This window comes from Anabas testudineus, chromosome 2 (assembly GCF_900324465.2).
Source record: "Anabas testudineus chromosome 2, fAnaTes1.2, whole genome shotgun sequence".
Classification (NCBI taxonomy): domain Eukaryota; kingdom Metazoa; phylum Chordata; class Actinopteri; order Anabantiformes; family Anabantidae; genus Anabas; species Anabas testudineus.
The window spans coordinates 2,170,902-2,187,336 of record NC_046611.1 but is presented as its reverse complement, the minus strand read 5'-3'; the positions used below and the strand labels follow the sequence as shown (position 1 = coordinate 2,187,336).

The window sequence follows — 16,435 nt, the reverse complement described above, 5'->3', positions numbered from 1 at the left end:
GCAAAATAAAAAAAATTTGCCTCAAAAATGCAGTAACGTACCAGTAAGTGCAGAACTTTTTAGCAGGTGCCAAACATCAACTGTGCAGCAATAAGACACCTGTTTTATGCTGTTTGTGTATGTGCAAAATAAATGTAAACATCAGTTTAAATAAAGATTATGGCCGCAATTACTGAACTTATCATACTTAACATACTTAACATACGTGTTTATGTTAGCATTTTACCGTACAGCACACAACAGGTGTGCACTAATGTCCTCACACACACACACACACACACACACTGTGTGTACAGATCTCCCCGGACAACATTCACAGAGAAATGCTCGCCTCTTTTCGCTCTGCTTCACACCTCCTGTTGCTGAGGAGGTCGGCTCCAAATATACGGTGAGCCAGAAGGGCCAAATTTCACAGGCCTGCACTGATATAGCCTCTCAGCCCCACCCAAATCCTTTTACTGGAAATAGGAACATCGTCTTTCATGCTGTCTGGATCAAATCGCTCCTAGAGCTCGCAAAACAATGTGAGGAAGTTCACTGGAAACTGGAACAACCTCACTGAACTGCAAACCTCCCTGCACCATGTTGACAGAAATACGGCAGGATTCACTTTTAATAAATATCAATTCATTCCCAGAGGAGAGATTTGTCTTTTAAATGAGGTTACAGAGCATAATTGCTCCATACTAATAAAACTAATTCACCATTGTCCTTAGCTCATGATTTCTTTCTTATTTGAGGATGTTTTATAGATTTAACCACAAAAGCTTTTCTGCTAATTCAAATGAAATTCTGAATTCACTGGAAAGTCACTTATTCCACTTTCTTTTAGTATTATTAAGTAAAATTATTTTTTAACTCTACTGTTTCCTAAAATACTATATTTTTTGTATCATCTTTGGTGCTGTGACCTCACTTCCTGTGCTGCAAAACATCAGAAATCAGCAGTTTGTGCTTTTAAAACACTGCGGGGCTTGAGTTCAGGTCAAACTTGATTTTCTACACTCACCGTTAAAGAAGCTTTTGACCTTCAGGTACCCAACGCTGAGACGGAGGACGGAGAGCTTGTCCAGGCGAGCCCTGACTTCCTCGGAGAAGGGCAGCAGGCTGGTGAGCTTGTCCAGTTCACTGTTGAGCCGGTCGCGGTGGCGTTTAGACGGGTTTGACTTGGCGCCATCAGGAGGTGGAGGTTTGGGGCTGTTGATACAGAGACAAAAACATATATTAGATATAAAGTAATTACAGAGGTGATTTTACTGGACAGCTAGACAAAAACAAACTTTACTGACAAAGAAAAATGACAAACGTAGAGAAGAACTAAGGAAACCCATCAAACTGAGACTCAGTTTAAAAGGTCAGTTTCCCATGAGCATCAAAGCTCCAGTTGGAGACTAGAAAGGTCATGATGAGAACAAGAAACAAGCTTGAGGCTAATTGTGTTCTGTATGATAATGTGTGTGTGTGTGTGTGTGTGCGTGCGTGTGCGTCATTACAACAGCAGCTGGGACAAATTGAGATGACAGGGATAACACAAGAGAGATGTGACACTGCAGCACAGCAGTGACACAAGGTGGAACATATCAAAAACGTTTATTTCATTTTCTTTATGCTCCTGCAACTAAAAATTCAAGACGCTGGTGCAATTTATAAAAAAGAGATCCAATTAAAAAGTAGGTAAATTTACAGCTGTCAGTTATCTGGTTACTCTAACAAATAATTTACCAGTGGTTTAGTCCAATAAATTAGTTTCCAGTGTCCAAAGTGAAATGTTTTATAATTTGTGTCAAGAAAAATTTTTTTATAGTTTGTTAAGTTAGTTAAAGTAATAATCAATTAGCACAATAGTGGCAGATACATTTCATTATTCGTTATAAAGTTTAATTAACATAACTAGCAGTTTCAGCTTTGCTTTAAAAAATGTCTAAATCATCTAAATTTGTCACTATGAAGTGATAACACATTTCACAATTCAGTTAGCACACTTTGTTGTTTATTAATTAAAATGAATTACCATAAATGTATACATATATATATATATGTCACAAGAAAATGTACCTTTTAGCTTAAATTAAACAATTAGTGTCAATAATAAAAAATTAGTGTCAATAATAAAAACTAAATAGATAAAATAAACATGAAAACGAAACAGTTTTCCACTGTTTTGTGTTTTAAATGACATAATCTCATTGTGAATCCTTTTTTTTCAGTGGTTTATCTCAATGAAGTCTTATATACATAACAGTAATGTACCAGTAACAGTAAACATGCAATGTTATATTACGTTTTCAGACTAATCACCAATAAATAAATAGTTTTCTCTCTCAGTGGCTGCATGTCGGGGATTAAAGAGTTAGCTGAGTGGAAAACAACGCAGCCCAGACCACTTCGATTCTCCAGAGCCTGAACAACAAGCTGTCTAGCTCCATCCACTGTTGCCGTGGGAACCAGGTCTGCAGACTGATGTCACCTGTTCCAGGACTTGTTTATCACCTGTGTTCTGTCTGCACACTACACAGTTTATCGACATTGGGATAGATAAAGTGTGAGTGAGCGAGTGAGTGAAATTTTCCATCCTAGATGAGAAATGTCACGTTTATTTACACACAACATGAATCTGAAATCACTGCAGCTCCTTACACTAGTTTGACACAGCACATTTTGTTGTTTTAACTTGTGTAATGCCGCAAATAAACCCTGATCAGTACTTGGCTGCAGGTCCGCGTCGCCAGGCCAGATGAAGCTGAGCGGCATAAATCAGGTCTGTATCTGTAAGTGAACTCCGGTGACCGGTGGTAAACCCAGCGGCTTCTCGTCTGTAACTCAAACCAGACATTCACTGCACAGAGGAGCTCTGAGTTTTTCCAGAGAAGGTGTGAAGCTGTAGTGCACCTCAAACCAGCCCAGGAGATTAGGTTTAACTTATATAATATATAGTGAAACTACACACTGCAAAGAGGGTGGCTTAGATTGTTTCTGCATGTGCCCTCTTTAAATGACAACTTTTAATAATTTATTTAGAGTTATTCTTAAAACTGTCAGACTCGATCAGCACTCATCACTTCTAAAAAGTCAGTTAAGGTCAACATACAACTGATATAATAATAGACACACGTTTTGTTTAACTGTGCTTCTCAATATGCCGCACAGTTTAAAACAGAGACACACTCATCTTCTCTTCTTCTTTCCACTTCAACTAAACCAAGCAGAATTTTCCAGATAGTATGAGTCTTATTTCCCCCTAAAAGAAAACCAGTAAGTAACATACTGTACTCTGTGGCTGTCAATCACCGCCCTGGGAAGCTAGAACAAAACCCAAAGCATGCCACTGTTTGCAAAAAGGCACTGTCAAATTAAATTAAAGCAACATAATGCAGAAAGGATGCTGGAAAAATGTCCAGGATGTCTGAATATAAGCATGGACTTTCATTCTTGAAATACTAATAGCACAATCAAAGTCAGGGTTCACTTACCAGCTTTTTCCTGGCCATGTCACGCATTCTCCATCAGTGTGTGGTGTTTAATTTTAAGCCAATATTCATGAGAGGTTCTGTTAGAAATTATAACAGCTACTGAGTTCACATGTCAACAGATCAATCTGCATAACTGTGCAGAAACCAAACAGTGGAGACAGCAGAAAGTCCCTGGTAAAAGTTATAAGTAGACCTGGAGCTTAGACTGTCTTATTAAAATTCTATTAGTGTGAACATTTATGATTACACTGATGATATGGAGACGGTGCTTGTTATAGAATATGTATTCTGAAAGATGACTCAGATGCTCAGAACCCTCAGACAGACTGCCTTGCTTAAACATGGAGGATTATCAAACAGGCACAGTCATGTATCTTTCTTTAAAATCACAGAGCTCCACTAAAACACGCAAAATGACTATAAACAGATGCAAAATGATCCCAAAGAGACAAATATCACCCAGTCAGATACTAATAGGACTCGTAAAGTGACCACAGACAGTCCAAACATGACCTAAAAGAGTAATATGATGACCAAAAATAGACTTAGAACAGGTCCCAGGGGCCGAGAAATGACTAAAAATACACAAAAAAGAGAGACAGAAAATGATTCTTAAGGGAGAGAAAATGGCCAAAACACCCATAAAATGATCACAAACCACAAAAGGAGACGCAGAACGACCAAAATAGACGCAGAATCGCAATGTTAGTTGCTGCTTATCTGCAGACATTTTGAGTCTCTTTCAGTCTGGGGCAACATGAGGTATGTAACTCGTCCATGTTGTTTAAGGGAAAAGGAAGTTTTCCAATGAAAAGACTTGACCTGACATTTAATCTGTATATTTACAGAGCTAACATACAGTAATTAGTAATTTATAAAGAGGCAATTAATCAATGAACCCTCAAATGTGAAGATTTCCTTCTATTGTTGGTTTTATCTGGTAGTAATCTGAATATGTGTATGCAAAAAAATGCACTATTAAGACGTCAACTGGGGCTCTGGGAACTGGCTTTGTTCTGACATGTAAAAAAACGTCTTAATCCATGTCACAAATATTAGTAACGACCGTTAGTTGCAGCAGCAGTGACAGACACTTCTGCAGAACCTGTGACCTTCCCGTCATAAACCAGCCTCACACAGAGCAGCTGCCTATCTGCTGGTTCCCAACTTAAATCAGGTTCAGATGTTCCTGCTGATGACTCCGCTGGGGATTTCAGGTCAGGTGAGGCCAGTCGTCATGCTGATCGTGTGTGTGCACCTGCATAACAACGGCATACTTTCTAGGCACTGTGGCTTTGACCCTGTAACCTGCTGATTACTACTGCTTTCAAGTGCCTAAATGTGCAGCCTCGAGTTGCAGAAAACCACAAGGGACCTCAACATGAGTGTGAAAGTAGTTAGGACCACAATGCTTCACTTATGAACAGCTAAAAAGTCACAACTTATTCCCTTCACACATGCATGTAGCTTTGCAGTATTTCCCAGGTGTTTACTATTAACAGGTGATGTCTCTGTAGATACCATGAAGAGACAGGAGATTTAATAGGTTAACTACTCTGAAAGAGGAAGAACACACCCTGAAAAATGATGCAGAACAACTCACTTAGATTAAATATAGCCAGTACCGTACTTAAAAACAACAAGAAGATGCTAACTGCTTTCTAAAAACAAGCTTCAGGGGGAAATGATTCAATGAAAGATTTTTTACCAATGTGGTAAAAAAAAAAAAAAGGATCGAATGAACGAGGACAGAGTGGCTGGATTTGATATAGAGCTTCATTTGTATGACTTCACTGTGGTTCAAATTCACCAAAATGTCTCTAAGAATAACACTGAGAGGCAGAAGAGCTCGTGCCTGAACTCTAAAATCAGACTTCTTGTGAAATGTAGATAATATAAACAACCCATGTGTTAAACATATTAAACATGGACGGTTTTATCTTTCATTTCATGGTTGAAATCCTCTCAAACTGGATCAAAATGAGTCTTAAAACTACATTAGGCAACAGAGGAGCCAGTATAGCCTACTATAAATATTTTAAATACAGATTAATTTCAACAAGTGAGGTGAAGCAGCCTTCTGCAAAATGTTAAATTTAAAATTGAACATGCATGAAAACATCCAACTTTAACTGGTGTACTAGTCTAAAAGAGACAAATTACTGCAAGAAATTACACTTATGCCTTGACAGTAAGAGAAGGTTGTATTCAGAAATATATGTGTTGATGTTTTAATATAGATGCAGACTAAACCAAGGGATGAACAGGATGAATACAGCATTAAATACTAGAACTGAAGCCGAAAATAAGTCTGGATTATTAGTTGCTATTGCAAAATGCACAACAGGAATGTGAAGACGTGGGTTAACAGGACTAAAATACCTCTAAAATAACAACTGAAGTTCAAACTGTGAAATACCCTGAAGGAATGTGCAAAATGTAAAATACAGTAAGAGATGGACCAATAGTCACTTTACTGTAACTGGGAGCTGTAAGATGTGAACACTGGCCCTGACAAAGCCCCCTTCCCTCCATCCTGTAAATAAGACATCTGCTTCCAATAATACTCCAGAACACGACATATCTGAAATCGAGGAGCGATGGCTATCACTGCATTCCTGACCGGCACAACTCCCTGCGAGAACAATGAGCGGCCAGTGTTGTTGCTTCTCGCTATCTACCAAATCTGTCCTGGAAGGGGCGTGAACGTACGAGTGTGTAGATGAGAGTGTGTGTGTGTGAGGGAGTGTGGGCAAGTGCTGGACTTGAAGAAACACTCCCCTGTGCTCACACAAAGGCCCTTTTTCTCTGATGGTGCAACGACACCTTTGTAGAACAAAAGAAACTAAATACGATTTTGGCATCTGTTCCACGCTGGAGTTATGATACGGGACAAAACGAGCTCATGAAGAGTATGAGAGCTCCACCGATACCGAGCACATGAAGAGTATGAGAGCTCCACCGATAACGAGCACATGAAGAGTATGAGAGCTCCACCGATAACGAGCTCATGAAGAGTATGAGAGCTCCACCGATAACGAGCTCATGAAGAGTATGAGAGCTCCACCGATAACGAGCTCATGAAGAGTATGAGAGCTCCACCGATGTCGGGCTCAGGAAAAGACAATAACTCAAAGTTTGTGGCCATTTTCTACATGACTGTGTTGACAGAAGCTTTACTCTCTGTTTGATTCTTTTCCTAAACAGTTTCACATTTTACTTCTAATCCAGCTTCACAAACATTAGAAATGTTTGAATAACCTAACATAATAAAAATTACAGTTAACGTTTAATAAAACATGAATCATTAGCATGACGTTGATCATTTCCTGTGGTTTTCACAGTTTACAGCTCCGTCAAGAAGAAACTCTGAGGATATTAGAGACACTACTGAGAAAGCCGTTATAACTTTACATAGTTTTATCGTTTTCTTTGTTTAGTTTATTTATTTTGTATAACAGGGTGGAAAATGGATCTGCAATCATCAACGAGCCTGTGGTAAAGAATAAACACCAGTACAGAGTAGATAGAGGAACAATAAGCCCTAAACACGTTGACTAACACTGGCTAGCACGTTTGGTTGGATTGTATTTTAACAGGGCTGCAGAAAATTTTATTTTATTTTATTTATTTTATTTTATTTAAACATGTACAGTAACTCACTCTCTGCTTACTTGGAAAAGTTAACATTAACCAATGAGATCTGCATAATTAACAACGACCTACTGTGGTCAGATAAGACCTAACAAACAAGTCACCTTCAGTGTTGTCAGGTGAAGCATTAATGGGTCCAACGTGAAACGTCACCACAATAAACTGGTGGTTTAACGATAAGAGAACAGGATTAACTCACAAACACTAAAAATGTGTTTTTTGGCTTGCACTGCATATCAGATTAAACGTTATTAGCTTAAGATAAATAACATTGAATAATCTCATAAGCTCTAAGCACATTAGCTACAATAACTAGCTTTATTAGCTAACACTTAGAAAGACACCTGTTAGTACAAAGGCCTGTTATTCCTCTTAGTTTTCCTATTTCTGATCATTAGGGGGCCTTGACAAACTTCTAGACATGACCACCTACAAAGACAATATTTAATCACAATAGTTGTTCTTATATGATGTGAGTCACACACACAACAGTCCGATCCATGTTTGAACCCATTTAACCACAGCTGTCTTCATTTATTGAACTGACAGCAGCAGCTGGTATGAGATTAAACTTTAGGTTAGAGCCATTACTCCTTCATTTCTAGCACCCAGCAACACAGCAAGATTAAGGTTTCCCCTCAGTTTGTCTTAGTTCTGCCTAAAGCTAATGTAGCTGTAAAAGGGTCTACATATAATAAACATATGGGGGTTTAATACTAGCAGGTATATATCATCATATTGGGACATATTCTACAATATATTGTATTTTTCTGCGTTTGAGCACTTCTTAATCAGCATGTTACTATCACATTTCCAGCGCTCTCATCCCAACATGAGCATGATACTGCAAAGTTGAAAGTAAATATCAACAACGGCTCAGTTACATCACTGTTGACGTGGGCTTGAAAGTGGAAGTCGGCACATGAGAAAAGTCATGAGAAAAGCAGCACGTCTCCTGTTGCAGGCCTCAAGAAGCATCAGCATGACTCTGCTGAAATCACATCCACCAAAAACACAAACTACAACATCTGGCAGTTTTTTTCCAAGTAAATTTAGTCCAGTTGATTTAATTTTTGCTGTCAAACAGCAATCATCTGGCACTTAGATCACTCTGCAGTGAACATAAACACAAGTGCATGAAGAAGACTGGTGGGGAAGGTCGACTCAGTCTCTTATCTCTGCAGCACTATGTTTTTTTTAATGCCACTGTAATTTTATTACTTGATGGTATTAGACTATTGGAGCTGACATTTAGTGTTGGTGTTTCCCTTGTTGTTGACATTTCTTGACAAACAACTCAGCCAATAATTGGCATATTGATAGATATTGAAAATAACGTCTAACACACACCAGGTGGAGCTCAGTGAGATCACTTTTTAAAAATGCCTTGTGTGAGAATTCGTAGCATCTAGTGGTGAAGGCTGCAGAATAACCCCGTCAGATGCGTCGTCTACAACCGCTCCAACTAGCAATATGTAAACCACCATCATAATAGAGATAGAATCGAGAGAAACTGTTATACGAGCATGTTGGCACCCATTTGAGTCCACTTCCTATCATGTTTATCAAATGTATTATTGTTATTATGAAGTATTAATTAACTAGCGTGCACATTTGGTACGAACTGTGAGTCAGACTTTATCACCACACATCAGTGTTGGACTCACTTTCACTCTCACGCCAGCATCCAAAATGATGCAGACAGGCTTTCCCACAAGAGGACGTGACAGCCGTGCGGGGTCAGTGTCTACGTATCTATCTCCCTATATCAACGTTTTTGTTTTGGATCGTGCTACACTGACTCTCTTTCGTTCTCACATTACCATGAATTTTAATGTTCTAGTTTTACAGTGCAGTGTAAACATGAAGGTAGAAGCCTCAGAGCCGACGGCTGAAACGCCGCCTCCCGTCCCGTCCGCTTACGCAGACTGTGTCACATACACACTCACTTCAACATCACCACTCCTCAAAAGAAAAGAAAGATAAACTCCCTGAGAGCAACTTTTCCTAAAAAACCAGGGCGAGCGAACATGGCAGACTTACGTAACCGTTTGCGTGAGACAGAACTATGTTAATTTGAGTCGAGGGAGGGAGGAAAAAAACAACCCCCCCAAAAACACACAGAGAGACAGAAGGAAAGACGGGCAAAGAAAGTATGTTGTGGCAGTCGGAGGAGGAGGAGGAGGAAAAAACAGAGCGAGGCTCATGTTACGCCATCCTCCCTCCCTCGCTCCCTCCCTTCCTCCCTCCCTCGTGGAAACATTGCGTGAGAGCGCTCTCGCTCCACGTCCTGATTATGATTAATGCAGGTAGTACCACACACACACTGAAACCGCGGTTCTGGCAGGGTTCTGACATGGTTCTCTGCTTTGGGCCGTGGTTCTGTATGGAGCAGTTCACCCTCTGTATGGCTGGCTAAAGCTCTTCTCTTCTCAAAGGGTTCTCTAGAGCACCCTGAAGGGTCTAGAGTGGAGGCTGAACCGTATCAGTTCTTATGACTTTAATTAAGGTTCTTTTCAGCAGAAGTTTTCTAAATGCTCCGTACAGCACTCAGAACATTTTCAGAAGGTTCTTTTCAGTATTAGATGGTCTGTGATTTACTTTAACCACTGTTTTCACGTGGTGCTTTAAAGGAACCTCTATAAATTTTCAAACCATTTCATCACGGTGCTATAGAGAAATAATTAAAAGTTTTTAGAAGAGTATTAAGAGGAACCACTAGAACATAAAAACTTTTTTTTTATGTACTTCACCATAGTCCCAGAGAGAACACCTCAAACAGTGTCACTTTGAGGAGTCTGGGATCAGCAGGATGCTAATGAGAACTCAGCAAACAGCTCTCTGCAGCACCAGGAATGGTCTGTGCTTACCTATCTGAAAATACTGCTTTAGAGAACGTTCTGTAAAAGGTTCTTTACAGCACAATAAAATCTAGTCTAGTCTAATATTAAAAATCCTGTTTTAACTTGATTCCTATAGCAAATAATTTCAGTTTCTGCAGCATCATGAAGAGTTCGTAATTATCTACCTGAGCACCTTGCAGTAAAAAATGTACCTAATAAGTTATAACAGATGATTACAGCATAGTGCTGTTAGTGGAGAACATCTAACTGCTCTTCACTATGAATGTGTTTTCATAAACTTTCTCAGCATTCTGCTTCACAGAACCTGTAAAAGGTTCCTTACAGCACCAGGAAGACTCTGACATAAAGACAGTGAGTACGATGCTGCTATAAAGGGTCTTGGATAGAGTCCAAGCCTGCTGCTTACAGAACCTTAGTCTAATAGTTCTTTATTGCACAATTAAGTATCCATGACAAACTACTTTTAGCCTCATTCTTCAGAGAACCTCACATTATCACACCCTTAACACGCTACTGGAACCTATCCTGATATTACCCTTTATAGCACCACTTCAATCTGCACTATAAGCATACGGTGCTGTGGAGATCCTTTGCGAACAGATAACTAGAGAACCATTCTCAGATTGCACCTTTGATGTTCGAAGAACTTTTTAAACATGTATTAGAGAACCTCTATAAAGACTTGAATACAACACCAACCAAGTATTTAAAGAATCGAATTGAGGTTTTAGGTAAATTTCTCCTGAAGCTTCTTTCTAGCACAGTTAGTTTAGAAGAAACAATCCTTTAGATAACCATTCTTTACAGCACATATAAGGTTCTACAAAGAACGGTAGTATTTCCTACATAGAACTGTCTTTTTGGGCATGGTTTTGTTATGTGCCACCTCCACCCGAACACAGCTCACTGCAGCCAGAGAGGCTACGCTAATGTTAGCTCTGAAAGTCCTCCACTAAGGAAAAGTAGAATCAACAATTAGAGTTGGTGAACAGGTTAGCATGATGCTAAACAGCTAAACTGGTGGAAAAAGACTAACTAGCTAAAGATTAACCACTCAGACTCGTTACTGTACAGTACCATGTGCAGAGCGAGTTGATTATGTGGCAGAATTTGAAGCACAGTAATAATTATAATATCCAAGTGATGTTAAGTTTAGATTTTAAAAAGAAAATGAAGGTGCAGTGTAAAAGGATTTACGTTGTGGAACCAGAACGGTTCTGTTATGGTCAAAGAACTGCTCATTTTAATGTGCTTCACTAGCACTAATTTCCCAGATGTGGTCAAAACCTTCCCAGAGTTCTTTAATGCTGTTCTGACTTGTAGCCCAGAAGTATGAAGGCTGTTTGTATTTTGCTCAGGTTCTACAGAGAACGTCATTAAAGAACCGCTACAGGTTTGACACTCGGCCAGCGGAGCATTGTACAGTAACTACAGATCAGTTTGCTACCGAACATGCAACAAATGACTTCTCAATGCTATCATGCTGCAGCAGCGGTTCTCAAAGTGTGGTCTGGGCCCATCCAGGGGTCTGTGAAGGGGAATCCAGAAGGAAACGAGATGCCATCTATACGTGTATGCTTAAAATCACGAGTACACACATAAGAAGGTGGTATGACGATCTTACTGATGTGGGGTTTCACTCTCTCCACTGTTAACCTCCCCGCCTACAGAGCACACTCAAACCAGAATTCACTATAAATAACAAATTCCAAGTGAATGCATAAACCCAGAGGAGGTTTCTTCAGAAGAGCTAAATGAGTTTCTAGCGTTTCAAAGTACAGAGACCATTTGTCTGGGAAGCCCAGCTGTCTGAGATGGTCTAATTAGATTTAAATAACACTGGAGCAACAGTTTTCTTTATTTTCCATGCTGGATTGGCCTGCAGTGTTGTTGGACTTCAGCACTTCACATTACCTCGGTCTGGCTGGCCAACATTGCATAACCACAGCAGGGAAAATAGACTTTATGGCCGTATGGATTCAACTAGGGAGACTGTAGCTCCTACTGCAAACACAGAGAACAACACAGAACCTACTCCTCTCCTATACCATGTAACTGTAAAGGACGCGGTGTAGGGCTGTGTGGAGCAGAGTGAAGCTGTGTGGAGCAGAGTGAAGCTGTGTGGAGCAGTGTGGAGCAGAGTGGAGCTGTGTGGAGCAGTGTGAAGCAGTGTGGAGCAGAGTGGAGGAGTGTGGAGCAGTGTGGAGCAGTGTGAAGCAGTGTGGAGCTGTGTGGAGCAGAGTGGAGCTGTGTGGAGCAGTGTGGAGCTGTGTGGAGCTGTGTGGAGCTGTGTGGAGCAGAGTGGAGGAGTGTGGAGCTGTGTGGAGCAGTGTGAAGCAGTGTGGAGCAGAGTGGAGGAGTGTGGAGCAGTGTGGAGCAGTGTGAAGCAGTGTGGAGCTGTGTGAAGCAGTGGAGTGTGAAGCAGTGTGGAGCTGTGTGGAGCAGAGTGGAGGAGTGTGGAGCAGTGTGGAGCAGTGTGGAGCAGTGTGGAGCTGTGTGGAGCAGTGTGGAGCTGTGTGGAGCAGTGTGGAGCAGTGTGGAGCAGTGTGGAGCAGAGTGGAGGAGTGTGGAGCAGAGTGGAGGAGTGTGGAGCAGTGTGGAGCAGTGTGGAGCAGTGTGGAGCTGTGTGGAGCTGTGTGGAGCTGTGTGGAGCAGTGTGGAGCTGTGTGGAGCTGAGTGGAGGAGTGTGGAGCAGTGTGGAGCAGTGTGGAGCAGAGTGGAGCAGAGTGGAGCTGTTTGCACAGCTGGACCCTCGATCTGTGGCTACAGAAGACAAAAGTTTGACTGAATAAATAGAAACAACAGGAATTCACCTTATTGTGCAACAGAAGCTCTGAATGCAGCACACACACACACACACACACACACACACACACACACACACACACACACACACACACACACTCGTGGTTATCACAGGCTCTAACTCACCATGAAGACCAGGGGCGTAGTATCTACAGTGGTATTACTACAGTATTACAGTAGAAGTACAACACATGTCAGCAGTACCTCTGTACCTACTGAGAATCATGAAGCCTGATACTACTAGTATACTATTGGTACTAGTGGTATACTACGAGTACCAATAGTATACTACTAATACTAGTAGTATACTACTACTATTACTACTATTACTACTCGTTTAGTACTCGTTCAGTACTCGTTTAGTACTCGTTCAGTACTCGTTTAGTACTCGTTAACTAATCGTTTAGTACTCGTTCAGTAAGCGTTGTAGTACGCGTTCAGTACTCGTTTTACTACTCGTTCAGGGACTCGTTCATAACGTCGTTCAGTACTCTTTTAACTATCGTTCAGTACTCGTTTAGTACTCGTTAACTAATCGTTCAGTACTCGTTCAGTACTCGTTAACTAATCGTTCAGTACTCGTTCAGTACTCGTTAACTAATCGTTCAGTACTCGTTAACTAATCGTTCAGTACTCGTTAACTATCGTTCAGTACTCGTTCAGTACTCAGTACTCGTTCAGTAATCGTTCAGTACTCGTTAAGTACTCGTTTAGTACTCGTTAACTAATCGTTCAGTACTCGTTCAGTACTCGTTTAGTACTCGTTCAGTACTCGTTCAGTACTACCCGGAGCCCCATGTGCAGACCTACATTTTCTGGACGGGCTTCTTCCGTTTCTTCGCCGCGTACAGCGTCGTGCTCGACAGCATGTTGAAGCGGCACCAAGTGGCCTTCTCCCGGTTTCACAGTCCACTCGGGTCCGGGACTCTCACGTCCCTCGAAAGAAGATCCTTAAACCGAAGCAGAGGCTTCCGGAGCCGGTAGAAATCCCCGTATCGTCGGCGGTGTCCGTCCTGGCCCGGTCCGACCCGCTCACTGATCCAACATGTCGCTCTTTAACTTTTAAAGCGACTTCTCCGAACGAGCCGCGCGTCCTGTGACTGTGCGCGTCCCCGTCGGTTTGATTTGACGGAGCTGCTGCTGCTGCTGCTGACGACGCGCGCTCCCGTCGCGGTTTGTGTGCACGTACACTGTAGCGGGAGGGCGCAACTGTTTAAGGTGGACCGAATGTGGGCCAGGTGACACCACAGAGGAGGGTGAGGTGGAACACGGCATTCCCACCGGGAAGACCTTAAGGGGGAACCGCTCCCATCGTCATTAAACGGTATTTAATTTAATAATTTATAATAAGAATGATTATAATGAGCAATATAATCAGTGTTAATTAGTCTGTACTACTGCTTTTAATACAAATACAATATAAAATACCCAGCTATACAAAAGGCACACATGTACTGTGCACAGAAAATTAACAAAGATTAACACAGTCTTGTGAAGAAAAAAAAAATCTAAAGCAGTATACAAGGAATATTTACATGTTTAAATATAACCATTAAATGAAAAATAAAAATGAAAAGTATATATTTACATTAGATTTTATTACACACTAATAAATGTACATATGGGTGGCTGTGGCTCAATAGGTAGAGCAGTTGGCTGTCAATCACAGGATTGGTGGTTCAATTCCCTGCTGCCATGTCACATGCCAAAGTGTCCTTGGGCAAGATACTGAACCCCTAGTTGCCCCCAGTGAGTCAGGTCAGCTGCATAGCAGCTCTGCCATCGGTGTGTGAATGTGTGTGTGAATGGGTGAATGAGAAGCAGTGTAAAGTGCTTTGAGTACCAGTTAGGTAGAAAAGAGCTATATCAGTGTTTACCATTTACATATTAATAATGTATTCTTTTTAAAATAATGATTAACATACATAACTTGTCTTTAATCTTAATAAATATATTATCTGCAACATATTTATAAATATGCACATGCAAATATACAATAAGCATTTACAAACAAATAATTAAATTCCATTCCTTAAAATAATCAATTAATGCACTAAAACAAATATATATATATATATATATATATATATATATATATATATATATATATATATATATATATATATATATATATATATATATAGCACTCTATTAATTAATCTACTGCAGTGTAACTAAATGAAACTATATGAAAAAAATAAATACTGATATTAATTTATGTTAATTAATATTTCCATTCAAATTGATATATTGATCTATCTACATTTACAATATACAAAACATTTGTAATTTTATGTAATATTACAAAAGCTGTAAACTTTTTTGTAGTAGTCAGTTGTGATATTTGATGCAGGTCGTTTGGCCACTCTGAAATGTGAGGAAATATTTTTCATTAGCTGCAGTTTGGGTTTGAAAACTCGAGTATGGAAAAGATCAACTTGATCAACATAAAGTCTCAGGTGTGTTCAGCACCATGTTACCTGCTGTGGAGCAAATTCAGGGGAAGAAGTGAGAGGAAAGTGTGACGTTACAAGAACAAGCTGAAGAACTGGTGGTTTGACCTGCAGCAGTGATGATTTTAGAGATAATTGAACATCTGTCTGCTGTCACCTCCAGTGTCAGGTCGCCATAGAGCTCTGTACTAATGAATCAGATGACGTGTCTCAGTAGGAGATACAGGCTCAGCTCTGAAGGACACTTTGACCCCGATCTCGGACACAGCGAATGAAGCTAAAGTGTGTTTATATAGCTTGATTTCACTGATGGAGCAGCTGAAACTCAGAGCTCTTACCTAAAAGGAGACATTTGGAAGATTTTACCAGGACTCTGTTTTCACGTCCGGATGAACCTGGTGGTTTTTTGCAGGTGAAGGTTCACTTTCTTTCCCTTGTTGCTTAACGTTGCCAGTTCTGGCAATAAGGTTTGTTGTTCCAACATGAAATGGCCAAGGTGCATGTCCACATTAACTGGGTGTTTGGGTCATTTGGCAGTCAGTCACCGCGTCCTCCTACGCCCTGTCAGAGTTGTGAATCTGAAGGATTCCTGTATTGTTCATTGTATTCAGTGCAGCCGGAGTCAGCGTAATATATCATGGAGTCTTTGTGCTTGGTGAGGGACTTGCTCCAGCACGCCAGGGACCAAATTTACAAAACCAAAAGGCACACAAATAGTCTTCTTGTGTGATCTAATCCAACTTTATTATAAAAACTCAGAAGGCAGATGCTTCATTGGTTCTCTCACAATATCTGTTACCCAACATCTGTCGGATTTAAAGTAAACTGGAACTTTTCGGTTGGAACTTCTCGTAATGATGCTTCACGTTGTGTAATGTGCTGCTCACTTCCAGCATCACAGTTGTAAATATGAACTGTCACGCATCAGGATTCTTCTGGACGGAAACAATGACAAGGAGGAGAACGAAACACACACTGGGTTTGTTTTGCTCAGACCTCCTTCCTGCTGCACAAAATCCATTTCAGGTTTTTTGTTGTTATTTTTATCTGCACAAGGAGAGGAGCGGACAGTGACACACGGGGACAGTGTGCAGGTAGACAACACAGACGCTCAGCGCCCTCTGTGGCCAATTAGTGCAAAAGGGTCACTTTAAACAAAGATTCACATTAAACATTAACTTCAACTATT

At 40.6% G+C, this 16,435-nt stretch overlaps 1 protein-coding gene across 1 annotated transcript in view; it reads right to left on the bottom strand.

The window, feature by feature from the left end:
* Positions 1–13,927, bottom strand: part of LOC113164575 (aryl hydrocarbon receptor-like) — a 67,960-nt gene extending 54,033 nt beyond the window's left edge. The window contains exons 1-2 of the mRNA XM_026363930.1: positions 13,604–13,927; positions 1,010–1,197 (exon numbers count right to left, since the gene is read on the bottom strand). Of these exons, the coding sequence (XP_026219715.1) occupies positions 1,010–1,197; positions 13,604–13,662 (247 nt within the window). The 5' untranslated portion in view covers positions 13,663–13,927. The remainder of the gene's footprint in view (positions 1–1,009; positions 1,198–13,603) is intronic.
* Between the last annotated feature and the right edge of the window lie 2,508 nt (positions 13,928–16,435).